Here is a 14,769-nt window from a genome sequence, read left to right as displayed (position 1 = left end):
GTTGCATCATTTACAATAATTCAATTGTTTACTCCAGTATTTACTCTTCTGTTATCACAGATTGCAACTTTAATGCTTTCCCATAATTCCTCGAGTAATTATATCAGGAGAGTAAGTAAATTCACCAAATTTCTTTTGAGACATACAGTCCATTTCGATCACCTAGAACCACATTAATATTATGCTTTTTTATTCATTTACAGTTATAAAAACTAAGTTGTAAATTTTTAAAAAATAACCTGCAATTCAAAAATAATCAAATGATAAAACAAACCAAATAAATACTATTAAATCAATCAGAATCACTAACTTCGTGTCGCTCAGTCGTTTTCAATTCTTGGTAAAAGGACCAGTATCCTTTTGGAATTGCGTATGAATGGCACAAGTCCATCAAGTCCTTTTTTTTCTTTGTAGAAATGGTTGGGCATTGACTGTTTACCTTCTTCAAAACCACAGGCACTTGCGACCCTCTGGTCTTGTGCCTCACATAAATTTTACAGAAATCAATATCTGGGTATGAAGTTTTATAGTATATGATTGTTGGAGAGGATTATTTGCACATTATCGTGCAAATTTCGCTCCATAAAACTTTTCCCCCCTTTGTGTTTACATTGAAATTTCTTTCCATGTTGAATTGCAAGTCTTTCAAATCAATAAACTCGGAATGACACATAACACATTTGATTTATTTTGTACCTGGGATGTGTTTGTTTGGCCATATAACTGCGATGGCAAATATAACTTTTCACTTCTCAAGAAACTTTTTTTTTTTTTTCGAATATTGCGCGCATAGTATCACATTCATTTTGGCTGTGGCCTACCACAAAAAACATATGAAGTATTTCTTCAACACTTTGCGAAGTATTTACTGTGTGAAGCAACAATGATGCTACAAATTTGTTTTTCTGTTGCCCCGCACAGTTATCTGAATACATAATTTTTTTTTTTGCTGTCTGTGTTTTCAGAAATTCAAAGAGACATGTACCGATTTCATTGGCACCTCTCTTTCCCAATGCCTCATGCCACAAATAGCAATCGCCTTCTTTTCTTCCAATGTAGTAAAATTTCTTCTAAATATAGTAAAATTGTACCAATTCAGTCTTCTCTTATAAAAGAAACTACAGTCTTCCCCATATGAAAGTGGGATAACTGCCTGTAAATCAAAGCAAATAATTTCTGTATTTCCATCTGCTGTATTTAAATCATTCTGTTTCTCAGTTCGACATAATTCTTTTTCATTTAAGTGTCTTTGATAAGACACTTTCTGTAATATCCTTTCCTCCTCACTTAAATATTTAAATGTAGTCCGGTAGAATTTCACCAAAAAAGGGGTCAACCTAGAAAAAATTATTATAAAGACATGTTATATATCGTTGGAAAGCTTATTATTTCCTCTTTAAAATGGGTAATTGGTATTTTTTTTTATTTTGGCGAAAAAAAGTTATGACGTCACAAAGATTAGGAGTAAAATACGAAATTTTAAACGTTGCTGATAAATTTTAAGTATGCTGTACAATAAGTTGCGTTGTAACTATAATAACACTTATATTTAAATAATATAAAAGTGTTGAGTATATATATATATATTTTTTGTTACTAGAAACATGGTTTTCGGAGCCGCGGGGGCCACAGCCCCCCAAAGGACCTTTTTTGAATTTTGTAAGAGGAATATTTTTGATTTTTTGTTTGTTTTTGTCAAATATTTTTGTTAAACTTTGTTTCTGTAAGTAAAAATGGGTAGAGGGAATAAAAATTCCTTGTTCTACATTTCGAATTTTAAAGTTATTAGAATGTAATATTCTTTTTGTATTCGAAATGTAATCGAATTTTTTTGGCAATATTTATCAAAAACTTTTTAATAAATTATTTATCTTAGTGTTTATAATTATGTAATGATTTGCTATTTTCAGATTTTACAATAAATTATCTGATCTTGTAAGTGATAATAAAACTAGTTCTGAAACTTAAAAATTATGGACTTAAAAAATGAATCCTCTGTATGTGCATTGTGTAGTAAAATGAAATTAGAAGGAGATTCGTTGAGCCAAGTGGGGGCAAGATTTGGAAGGAATGTTGATAACCAAGGAGCTCTTGGAAAATTAATTGAATGTGCTTTAAAATTGGATTTAAATGTATTGGTAAATGAACTGAATAAAAAACAAGAGACAGGAGAAAAGGTTTTTATTCACTCATCGTGTCGAACTAAATTAAGAAACCAATCAAAATCAATTAAACGATCACAAGCATCGATGAAAACTCCTATTGAAAGAAAACGTTCAACTCGATCAGAACAGATTTTTTTTAATTTTAAAGAGCAATGTTTTTATTGTGGAAATATGATATACTTTGGAACATGTCGCATATCTTTGAATTAAAATGCCCAAGTTGGGCTGCCTACATGAGTCGTCAAGTTAATAATGTTCTTCCTATTTCAAAAGTATCCATGCTTCCAGTAATCAACTTACCGGCAACTGATTTTAATGCTTTATATTCTTTGTTAAGTTTTGTTGTAATACAATCAGAAAAGCTAAAACTTGGAATGCCATGTGTTACATTTGATCAACAGCTTTATGTGAAAGCCTATGAAATTGCGGCTTCAAAGAAAATGAAAGTTTTTATTAGAATTGGTGGATTTCATCAGCTAATGAGTTTTCTTGGGGCTATTGGAACATTGATGGAAGGAAGTGGATTAAAAACTGCTCTTGAAACTGTTTACGCTTCCGCTTCAGTCAACCACATGTTTTCTGGAAAAGCAATTTCTCGAAGTCTTCGAGGCCATATGTTTGCTGCATCTTCTATCTTATCTATATTGCTGGAGGAAGTTTGGGTTGAACTAAGCGATGAAGAAAAAACTGAAATTAAATTAATGTACAGCTCAAATATGCATAACAAAAATGGCGACACTGACCTTGAAAAGAAGTTAATTCTATTATTTGAAAAAAAGCAAGAAGAATACATGGCAAAATCACGAACTGCAAAATTATGGCTAAACTATGTTCACTATATATTTATTGTACAAGAGTTTATTCGAGCGGAAAGAACTAGTAACTGGAACCTACATATTGCTACAACAAAATGTATGCTAAAACTACTTGCCTCAACAGGGCACAATAATTATACAAAAATCATTACGTTTATATTTACAATCAGTGGATGAATTAGCATGCACTCACCCAGAAGTATATAAACAGTTCCTCAATGGAGAACATACAGTAAGGCGCACTTCAAAGAGTTGGTTTGGAATATGGACTGATTTATCAATAGAACAGATATTAATGAAATCGTTAAAGGGCAAAGGAGGAGTTGTTGGCAGAGGAATTACTGAAAATGTTTTACATGTTTGGACAAGTACAATGCATAGGTAAAAATAAAATTAAATATTTATTGTTTCGTTTACTTGGAATTTGCTAATAAAATAGATATTTCCAGCAAAAACTAAATGGGGCAAATATTTACAAATATAGAAATAATATTTTTTATCAAGGTGCGCTGAAATTACAGAAGCAATAAATTCATTAACCTCGCCAAGAAACTCAAGTAAAGAACACAAAGAACTTTGTGCGGGAAGGATTAGACATGACTCTGAAGATTTTCAAAAAATTAAATCATGGTTTGATTCTCATAGCCCATTTGATGTAAGAGAACAACTTCAGGCTCTGGACTTAGGGCTTGTAGAAGAGTTTAATCAGGTGACTTGTGATTGTTCTGAAAGCATTGGTGCATCAATACTGGCACAAATGAATGATATGACATACACAGAAGTATCCTTCAAAAGGAGTAATCAACTCAAAAATCTTCAAGGACTGTACTCAAATATTAAAGTCAACAATGAAAATATATCAGTTGATCCCTTGACATTGTTTTTGCGTTTATCAGTTTTCGTTGTGAAAAAACCAGAAAAAGAAATTGAAGACTACTTTTACTATGAACTAACTTCGTTCCCTATGTCACTTTTTAACGATGGTCTTATGCGCAGTGCTCAAAAACACAAGCTGAAAAATTACCTAACAAAGCCAGTTATATCTATGCCATTTGCTCCTTATTCTTTAAAAGTTGCCGATGGTGGCGCTCTTTTATACTGCTGCGATTGGAACAAGGGTGAAATATTTGACAATATTTTTGAAAAGTACATCCAATTTCTTAATTACCTTAAAGTTAGTGTAGTAGTATTCGATGGATATGAAAATTCTACAAAAGACGCTACGCGTATAAAGCGTGGATCTTTATCACAATTTGCAGTTGAAATACATAAAAGCAATCCTTGTCCGTTTGATAGAAGTAAATTTTTCTCTAACTACGCCAACAAAAAGTCATTTATCCGAATTCTAGAAGTTAGATTAAGAGAAAGAGGTTTTACTGTGTATGTGTGTCATTCTGACGCAGATACTACAATCGTTAAAATTGCACTTAACTTTTCCAAAACAGAGCCCGTCACAATATTTGCTGATGACAGCGATATTCTTTGCCTCTTATTACACCACTGTAAATCAGTTGAATCTTTACACAAAATATATTTAACAAGTATGACAAAAAGAGTTGATTGCCAGCGTGAATGTTATGACATTGATCAGATTATTGGCAGTACAGCAGAACATGTCATTAACAATATTCTTTTTGCGCACGCATTTACAGGTTGTGATACAACATCAGCAATTCACAATTTTGGAAAGACTTCAATTTTTAGAAAGCTTGAAGCCAAAGACTTGTGCAATGCAGCAAATACTTTTTACCATGATGATAAATCGCCTGATGAGATTGGAAATGCATCAATTCGTTTCTTTCAGCTGCTACATTCCTCAACATCAAATCTACAACAAATACGAAAGCAAAAGTACGAGGAAATGATAAACTCAGATCGAGCTCACATAGACCCTTCTGTTCTTCCACCATCTCCTAGAGCTGCTTACTACCATGGATTGAAAGTATATCATCAAGTGCGTATTTGGAGATGTCTAAGTGAAATTGATCTTGATCCACTTAATTGGGGATGGAAATTAAATGGCTTTATGTACTCACCAATAGCGACAGATGAAAACGCAGGTCCAGAGGATATCCTAAAGGTTGTTCGATGTGGGTGTAAAAACTCCTGTTCGAGTCGATGTTCCTGCAGAAAGATGGGACTTCACTGCACTTAATCGTGTGCTACCTGTCATGGGATTAACTGTACAAATATTGAAAAATTTGACGAAGAAAATGAACCAGCCCATGACCGTCACTTCTCAGATGTTTTTACATAAATTTTAATTTAATCAGAATAAGTAAGATAAACTTAATGCATAAAGATAAACTTCTTTGTAAATATTTTTTAACATGCTCTTGGTAACATTACAGAATAATTACGTTTAACAGTGTTTTATATATTTTGAATATATTTGTTTTGTAAACACATCTTTAAGTCAAATTTTCAAAAAATTGGCTAAAGTAGCGTCCCCCTCTGCCTTTATACCGTACTTTTAGTTATTATTGTTTCGCTTTCAGTTCATTAAACCAACTACTAATATTTAGGAGTAATAAATATAAAAATATATTACATTTACTTGCTTAAATTATAAATTCTTTTAGTAAAAAAACGTCAATTTTGGTGCTTTTCTGCTAATCTTTATGACGTCACAACTTTTTTTCCCCAAAATAAAAAAAATTACCAATTACTCATTTAAAAGAGGAAAAAATAAGCTTTCCAACGATATATAACATGTCTTTATACTAATTTTTTCTAGGTTAAGACTAAATTCTACCGGACTAATGTTTCACATGTTTTGACATCTTTTTTAGGAACAAAAAAACCTAAATTGAATTCTGTGTTGAATATCGTCTCGTAAATATTTTGTTTAGCATACTCCTTTACTTCTTCAACACATTTAGTCTTATACATTCTGTACATGGTCGATATTGATAAACTTCCGCCCAAATATTTTCGTGCACTCCTTGAGCTAGTATAATGTGAAGGAACACACGGAAAAGAATTAATATGATCCCTAATATCATCCTTATTATAATCACTCATTTTTACACATCCATTTCCATGGTGACCTCTATCATCAACTTGTAGTGCTCCTAGATCGTCCTTCTTTTTCGTAGTAAAAATCATTTTGCTTGAAATATCGAGCGTGCGCATAAAAAATGTTTTACATACTCTAATTCGTGTATTATTTGTTTCAAAATAATAAGAATTATTGTGAGTTCTTTTACTGCCAGGTGTACTCATTCTATACTTCGGTATAATATTCTCCTTACTCTGCAATATAAAAATTCTTTGCAGATTATTATCCCCCAATTTCCCAAAACTTCGATGATTATCTTACATGAATCCCCACATGGTGTTCCAACTTTTTTTGCATCAACAAGTTTTTTAGAGGTTCTGCTTATGTATTATTGTCCACTATTTCTTTTAATTTTAGAAATTTTTTTTTTCCACGTTTCCGGCCACCTCTTCCGTTTACGAGTTGGCTAAAATATAAGATTAAAACATTACAACTGTGTTATGGTTATATTAAAGAAATACTTAGTTATCAGAATATTACATTCCCTCATTATAAGCATTAGTATTGGCTGTAAAACACATTAAATCGTTTTAACTCTATGTATCGCTAACTAATGCAGTTTAAGCTACAATGACACCACGTTACCTAAACGTCTGTTATGATAACATCTTCCAATACTTCCTTGTTATCCATGTTTGTAATGAAAACCTCTCCTTCCAATACATTCAACACTAACTGGTTGAGTGTTGTCAAACTATTTACTATATTATATAATATATAATAGGAAGTAGATATTCTACAAAAAATAACAACTATCAACTTTTCTTATAATAATATAATGCAGATATTTTACTAAAATACAAAAATTTATGTAACAAGTTAACACGCACGTCATGTTGTCAAACAGTAAACTTACCTCCATAAAAACAACATTTCTCATCAAAGCCAAACGCAATAAATACGATACTCGACTCTCAGACTTTAAAAGAGGAAAATTAGTATTCATGTTTTTATATTGTCCGATAATTTCCGTTAATAAAAACACTTAAACCTCACAATTAAAATTAGCAAACACAACACCGCACGCGTTCACGCCGTAAATCACAGGAAATAACATGTCATCTGTCATCCATAGAACGCGTGACCTTTTTAGCACCATAGAGAAACAACTCGAATAGTTTCTATACAGTCCTCAAACACAGAACGTATTCATTTCCATACAGCGTTATTTCGAAATATTGCTTATTGGAACTGAAACATGTACAATATTTTTTAATTCCTTTTGGAAATATTTTGATTTACTTCTAAAGTTGTAGGCGAAGGAGAGTTGGTTCTGTGTGGAACTGAAAGTTATGAGGGCGATTCCACCGTTACTTACGGGACATTTCAATTTTCTTAATGCCAATCTTTTAGCTATAAATTTTTTATCTTAAAAGATTAGATGTTCATATGTATGTATCATCCCGAAATCGTTTAATTATTCAAATGTATATTTTAAATTCTTTCAACTGTGAATTGTGTTGAAACAATATTTCATTATATAGTGTGTTACTTACGGGACTCAAAAAAACATTACACTAAACCTATTGTTTTCATTTGGATACTTCAAGCAAATTATTCAATCTATTTAAACGAGCTTCTAAAAATAAATCTTGTAGTTTTCATTCTATATAATTTTAATTAATAATTTTTAACTTATTATAATTAATTATTAACTTATTACAATTAATAATTTGAAACTTTTATCAATTTATATAAGCATTAAAAATCAAATTAATTAGCGTTACTTACGGGGACAGAAATAAACGTTACTTACGGGATATAGCACATTAATAACCATAACAAACAGATTTTTTTAAATTAAAAGTTAAAGAACTATCAAATAGTTTCTATACATCAGCAATACATTACACAGACATATATATGCATATAGACATATTTCTAAATATTACATCTCTATATTGCATATATTGTTATTTATAAACATATTACATATGTCTAGACATGTAACAAATATTTATTAAAAAACTTTGTGTATTTAATAATCATCATAAGCATCAAGAAAGATAATTTGTCATTTATTATTTTTTTCGTAGCATATACTTCTTCACTCCAATTTTGGGATTAGCTGTAGTATTCTAAAGAAATGATTAAAAATAAGTAAAATTAAAGTCTAAAGCCTATTTTATTGTCTATTTTATGTGCATCCTAATTTTACACATTTTATAAAAATTCAAAAAACTAATTAACAAAATACATAAAAACCTGCATTCCCATAAACTTTGTTTTTTTGTTTTTTTTTTGCAACTTTGATTTTTGGAGTTGTTGTTTCTGACTCAGAGAAATATCGTTTTGTTTGTAGGCAATCATCAAAAAAGGAAAAGTAATGAAAAGTGGAAATCCCTTTTACATAATTTGATTTCTCAAATATCTCTTGTAGATTTAGTTAATTGCTTCTTTTGTGAATATGGTCAGATAAAGTTAAAGATATATGAAAATTTGGATTAGTATTTGAAACTACGTGATAAAAATCTTCAGCATTGTTTATAATAACCTTTCTGGTTAAAACCTGATTAGAAGCAATTCTTTTAACAACTGCTCCCAAGCCATCCTTTCCATGACTAGTTGCACTATAGTTCCATTTGATGGTAATCCCATATATTTTTTGGAGCTTTTGAGTACCTGTAATAATAAATCTGTTCTTAAATTGGCTTGATAGACCATCTGTCCAAACTCTTAACTCAAAAACATCCTTTGGTAGGCTTTGAATTAATTCATCAAAATATACTAATGATGTTTCTTTATCATGAGTAGTACAATCACTAACAATTGAATGACAGTTTTTCATATTTTGAAACCAAGTCACAGAAGTAAAGATAGTTACCTGCTGTTGATTCCAGTGTGCATTTTGAACCTCATCTTGAGAAAAACATTTGTAATTTTCTGCGTAATCCATTTGTATCACTGCTATTCCACTTAGCTCTTTTGTGCTGTTTTTTTCAGATTCTAAACTTTTGTGCTGTTGTCTTTTAATAAAACTGTGAGTTAAAAAGCTAGGCATCAATAAGCACAGATGATCGTACAAGTGCACTACTGAAGTGCTTTGAACTAATTGTTTCATCTTTCCATTATCATCTTGCCACTGTTTCCACTCAACAATTTTTTCCGAAGTATCACTATCACACTGTATTGATACTTTTTTTTGAAACCACATTCTTCATGCTGACACTCACTAAACCAACATGCTGGGTCATCTGGGTATTGAATGCAAGAGTCTGCAAATTTGTTAGAACAAACAGGTATATTTGCACTGCAAACAGAAAGCTTTTTCAGTTAAAGAATTACATTTTAATGATAGATTCATGTGCACAAATTAGCTGGTGTTTGTCGACTAAGGAGAACATGTAATGGCCTTAAACTTGCAAATTTACTTCTACTGATCTTGATATTTTCATTTTCTGCTATAAACAAGGCATGAGTCTCCTTTAGGCTCATGTACATGTGTCTTTTTTGAATATGCTCTTTATTGCCATTATTTCTGATAGCAACTCTATCTTTTATTTCAGGAGACATACGGCTAATATCATCTTTTTCATAAAATTCAAAGACTTTTTGCTTGATTTCTTCATTTAAGAAAGTTGCTCCTCTATACTCAATAGAACTTTCTACAATTTTGCAATTTAGTTCAACAGCTAATTTTAAAATAACTGCTTTTTGCTTTGAGGGGCTGTTAGGTAACATTGTTTTTACTTTATTTGCAGCTCTTGACAGAGAAGAGCGTGTACTATATGGCTGCCTGAGCAAATAGTTTCATTAATTTTATTTGAAGTTTCTTTTCTCCACTTAGCTTTTTTTTCCCTTTCTTTAGTCTTTCTTGCTGTATCAGCTTTATGTTTTTTATCTTTTGGCAACTTTCTGTATTCTTCCCTTTTTTTTTCTCGGTGTGTCTTAACATATTCTTTATTTTTTTCCCTTGCTAAAATAGGATTCAATCGTCTCCATTTAGTCTGTCTTTCTGCATTAGTTTTAGCCAATATATTTTATTTTGTATAAATGTTCGAAATACTTTCCATAAGATTTTCTATCCATTAAAAGATAGTTTTGTAAATAGTTCGTTGTATTTTGTATTTTAAATATCAAAGTGTTTTGGATAAGTGTCTTACTTTAAAGTAGTGTTGTTACGACTTTGAAATTATTCGACTGTCGACTAAACCGATTAATGTCTTTTCCAAAGTCGACTAAAATCGACTAATACATTTTTAAAATCGACTAAAAGTCGATTTAGTCGAAATATTTGAATAAAAAATTTTATTGTAATTATATACTTAATGTTGCTTGACAATTTATCTTTTAGACACTATGAAAAAACTAGAACTTTAATAGAGTAAATAAATAAACTAGGTGTATGATACTGTTATAATAGCACATGCTGTTGCTGTATAAAGAGCGTTTTCTTTTTTCAATTTTAGTTCATAATTAAATGAATTAAAATCGAATAAACAAACAAAATAAAAAGAAAATTACAATCACAAAGTAAAAAAAAACAAAAACACTGATGGGCATTTTATATCATTTTTCACAACAATTAAAGCGAATAATTAACAAAATATTTTATTAATTAAAAACAGATCGGGGCAGATGAGGTGGCTAAACATTTTTGGGGGTGGCAGATTTGCAAAACGTTTTCGCATTCTTAATTGAATACCGTAATACATTACTTAACATTTTGTTTTAAAAGCATAAACTGGTTACAATAATGAGAAAAAGGAAACATATTAATGAAGTGGTGCTACATACAGTGAGCCAAGAGTTAAGTTTATGTGATACAGCAAATTAGGTTCAATGGTCAGATATAAAATATTGGTAATTGGGGTCGAGGAATTCAAATCTGCGTATACTTGGTCTCTAGGAGTGGTCATTACCGCACAGGTGTTAATTTCAGGGTGGGTCATTGGATGTCTTGACAGTTTTATAATAAAAATGGGACATTTTGTATGTTTGAATATAGGTAAATGCTTCCTTGCTCCAGATCTGTAGGGGAACAAGGCAGGTGAGGAACAAGGACTCTTTTAGTGCTATGCTGGCTAGCTCAACATCCTCAGATACCATCTGTTTATTATCTGTTTTTAATCACTTTAAAAACAAATTGTAACTATATTATATTTGATTTACCTCCTTCATTTACTTCCATTTTCTCTACTGTCTCCAGCTCTTCCAGCAACCAGTACCGAATGTCCATAAAAAACTTCTCCCTCTTTCTACCAGATTTGGTCCAGCGACGATTGAACCCCTTCAGCCAAACCTTGGCAACCTCTTGCCCAGGTCCAATGTCCTCTAATATCCTGGTTTTGGGGAGTTATGCTCACCCCTAGCCCACTGTTGCAGTAGTTTATCTTATAAATAATTTATATTTGCAAGATAAACTACTTATAAAGACTTCCTTTACTCGTTGGTCAACATCATAAGAATATTAAAGATTAATAAAATTAAATTAAGTGAAAAAATAGAAATAAGGATGTTAGAATAATTAACCGACTAAATCGACTTTTAGTCGATTAGTAGGAAACTCATAGTCGATTAAATCGACAATTCGATTTTTCAAAGTCGACTAATTTCGACTTGTCAACTTTTAGTCGATTTAGTCTAAGTCGATAACAACACTACTTTAAAGACTATGCAATGAGCCGTTACTTACGAAACATTGAGCCGTTACTTACAGGACCAAAATAAACATTGTCTGCAGGCTTTAAGGAAATGCTTCAACTATCAGATTTTTAGTTTTAAATATAGAAAAAGTAGTTTATTGTGATTGTTATAATCCTTTCCTTAATTGGATATTTTTTTAAGCATAAACTTAACAAAAATGACATATTTGTTAATTACGGGACAGTCTCATTGGTGGAAAATTAAAACAAATATTATATTCTGTCAAAAAAATGAAGCTTATTTAAGTAATTTACATTTTTGAACTTCAAATATGAAGTATTAAATTTGTGGTTGTTAATCTTTAAAAAAACAATTCCTCTTAATGCTACACGCTTTAATCATTAAGCAACTTATTTACAATTTATTTATAAAAATTAACGCACATTTCTGGAAATTTCGGACTTTTTTCCCTATGGTTCTGGGGATCGATATGTTTGACTAATACATTTTTTTATGGCAAACATCTTTATTTTTTAAGTAACGTATGATTTCATCTAAAAATGACCAATACTTAGAACATGATGATGTTGACATTAAAATGGGAATACTGCAAGATGACCCAAGATGAAATGAAGTTAATGTTAAATGCTTTTTTATGATAATTAAAAATTTTAGAATACCACATAAAAAATTCTTTTGTTTGAATGTAAACAACATTATTATTGTCATTTATGTTGTATAACAGGGATGTCCAACCTTTTTACAGTAAGGGCCATTAATTGGTTTCAAAATCAACTTGAGGACCACAAACATAAAATACCCAAAATAAAAATTATTAAATTTGAAGTTTTTATTTAAATTTAAATAAACAGTTACACTCATAGTTAAGGTTCAAAGTGAAGTTATACAAAAGTTCGATCAATGTAAAACTTGACACTGTTTTTTTTTGCATAAATGATCTGTCTGCTTTTATATTTGATGATGCAATTCGAAGGGTATTAGTAAGGTGTTCATCTGTCAATCTATTTCTCTGTTCTGTTTTTACATGCTTCATTTTTGAGAATAACTGTTCGCAGTTGTATCTGCTTCCAAAAAGTGAAAAATATTTAATAGCATGTCTGCACAAACGAGGAAAAACTTCAATGCTCATGTATTTTTTATAAAATTCTAACAATTCTACTTCTTTGTAGGCTTCTTTAAGATCTTTATTGTTTTGCAATTCTATTATTTCCATTTGAAATTCATTTCTAACTGTCTCAGCTTTGATGGAAAATGGATGCGCAAATAAGTCTAACTCATTTTTTTCCTTTTTAAAGTCACAGAATCTTGTGTCAAGTTCATCAATTAATTTTAAAGTAAGAGTACAGTATCTTTCAGAGTCAATTCTATTAATATTTCTTTCTGATAATGCCTTGAATGGACAAGTACTTTAGAACTTAATTATTGTTTCAGAAGTTTTAATTTTAAAACAAATGTTTCTACATTTTCAAACAATTTACTAATAAGTTGATCTTTACCCTGCAACTTAAGATTTAATTCCATTAACATCTGATTCATGTCAATCAAAAATGCCAAATCATTCAGACAGTCAATATTTTCAAGCAAGCTTGTGTCTTTCCCTTTAATTTTTAGAAACAGCACTATTTCAGGTAATAGTATCCAAAATCTTTTCAGAGTAGCAGCTCGACTAAGCCATCTAAACTGGCTGAAATAAATTACATCTTCAGCCTCACTACCACAACCTTCAAGTAATTGTTTGAACTGTCTGTGATTAAGGCCACGACTTCTTATGAAGTTAACAGTATGAATAACAAGTTCCATAACATTCTTCATCTCCAATACTTTTGCACATAACTGCTCTTGGTGTATAATGCAGTGATATGAAATAATTTCATGATTAATGGATTTCTTAAGTAATGCAATAAATCCAATATTTTTTCCTGTTAGTGCACTTGCTCCATCTGTTGTGACACCACAGAGTTTCTTTTCTGGTAATTCAAATTTCACCAATGTTTTTTTCACTTCAGAGAGAATATCTTCTCCTCTTGTTGTGTCCTTCATATGATTAATATCTAACAGTTCTTCAATTACTTCAAAGTTACTAGTTATACCTCTAATAAAAATGGCTAGCTGAGCAGTATCACCTCTGTCTGTTGAATCATCCAGTGCCAGACTATAGGCTTCACATTTATTTAATTTTTCTTTTAATGATAATTCAGTATTTTTTGATAGATCTTCAACTCTTCTAGCAATAGTCTGGTGTGAGAGGCTAAGATCTTCAACAGTAGGTGTTTTTTCAGAACATATCTCTTTACAAAATATTTTTAAACAGTTTTTTAATAAATCCCCAGTACAAAAAGGTTTACCACTTTTTGCAATAGCTTCCGCCATTAAAAAACTTATTTTGGTAGCACTGTAAGAGCTAATCACTTTAATTTTCATCACTGATTGTTGTGCAAGAAAAGTTTTCTTCAACAATTCAATCTTATCAATTCGAAATTGGCCTTTAAATTTGTCATAACTTACAGCATGTTTTGTAGTGTAGTGCCTGTTCACATTATAACTTTTACACACGGCAATTTTCTCCAAACAAATTAGATATATAATAGAATTACTTTGTTCATGTACAAAATAGTCAATTGTCCAAGAAGGATTTAATACACGACCCCCATGACCGCTTTCAGTATCACATCTACGTCTTTTAGCTGAAGCCATCTTTATTAAATATATAAAAATAATGTTTTTTTTTTAGCGCGCGTTTTATTATTTTAAATGCGGATTTATATAGTGAAAGTATAATCAAAATCGAATGTATAATTCGAATTATAAATATATAAATAATATGCTGTTGCTGTAGAACTTATTTTATTATTGTTATTTGAAATTTTTATTAAAATAAAAATTCATAATTAATGGACCGTGATATGCGGGCCATGCCGTAGGCTGACGAGGGCCACCTTCTGGCCCGCGGGCCACGCGTTGGACAACCCTGTTGTATACAATAAGATCATTACTACGTAAGAGTTTGTCTTTTATGCTATCAAATTAAAAAAATGTTCTCTAAAGCTATCTAGTTATTCTGTTGTATTTCTTATACTAGACAATGACAATTTTGTTGTTCATGGTTTAGAAAAAGGTAAAC

The 14,769-nt window shown here is 30.8% G+C and overlaps 2 protein-coding genes and 1 pseudogene across 2 annotated transcripts; 1 reads left to right on the top strand and 2 right to left on the bottom strand.

The window, feature by feature from the left end:
• Positions 1-2,326: 2,326 nt before the first annotated feature.
• Positions 2,327-5,331, top strand: LOC149884743 (uncharacterized; annotated as a pseudogene).
• A 2,684-nt stretch (positions 5,332-8,015) lies between these two features.
• On the bottom strand, positions 8,016-9,195 carry LOC149884742 (uncharacterized). Its single transcript, XM_090096250.1, has 2 exons — positions 8,866-9,195; positions 8,016-8,119 (listed from the first exon to the last, which is right to left on the bottom strand). The coding sequence occupies exons 1-2, from the start codon at positions 9,193-9,195 to the stop codon at positions 8,063-8,065; spliced, it is 387 nt and encodes a 128-aa protein (XP_089952376.1). The 3' UTR covers positions 8,016-8,062.
• A 532-nt stretch (positions 9,196-9,727) lies between these two features.
• LOC145190902 (general transcription factor II-I repeat domain-containing protein 2A-like) lies at positions 9,728-14,342 on the bottom strand. Its single transcript, XM_090094556.1, has 3 exons — positions 13,110-14,342; positions 12,558-13,038; positions 9,728-9,996 (listed from the first exon to the last, which is right to left on the bottom strand). The coding sequence occupies exons 1-3, from the start codon at positions 14,340-14,342 to the stop codon at positions 9,728-9,730; spliced, it is 1,983 nt and encodes a 660-aa protein (XP_089950682.1).
• Positions 14,343-14,769: the final 427 nt, after the last annotated feature.

Source organism: Hydra viridissima, unplaced genomic scaffold (genome assembly GCF_058129835.1).
Source record: "Hydra viridissima isolate aposymbiotic clone 2 unplaced genomic scaffold, HvirCarnegie_v1 scaffold_8, whole genome shotgun sequence".
NCBI classification, from domain to species: Eukaryota; Metazoa; Cnidaria; class Hydrozoa; order Anthoathecata; family Hydridae; genus Hydra; species Hydra viridissima.
This window is presented reverse-complemented; position numbering and strand designations above follow the sequence as displayed.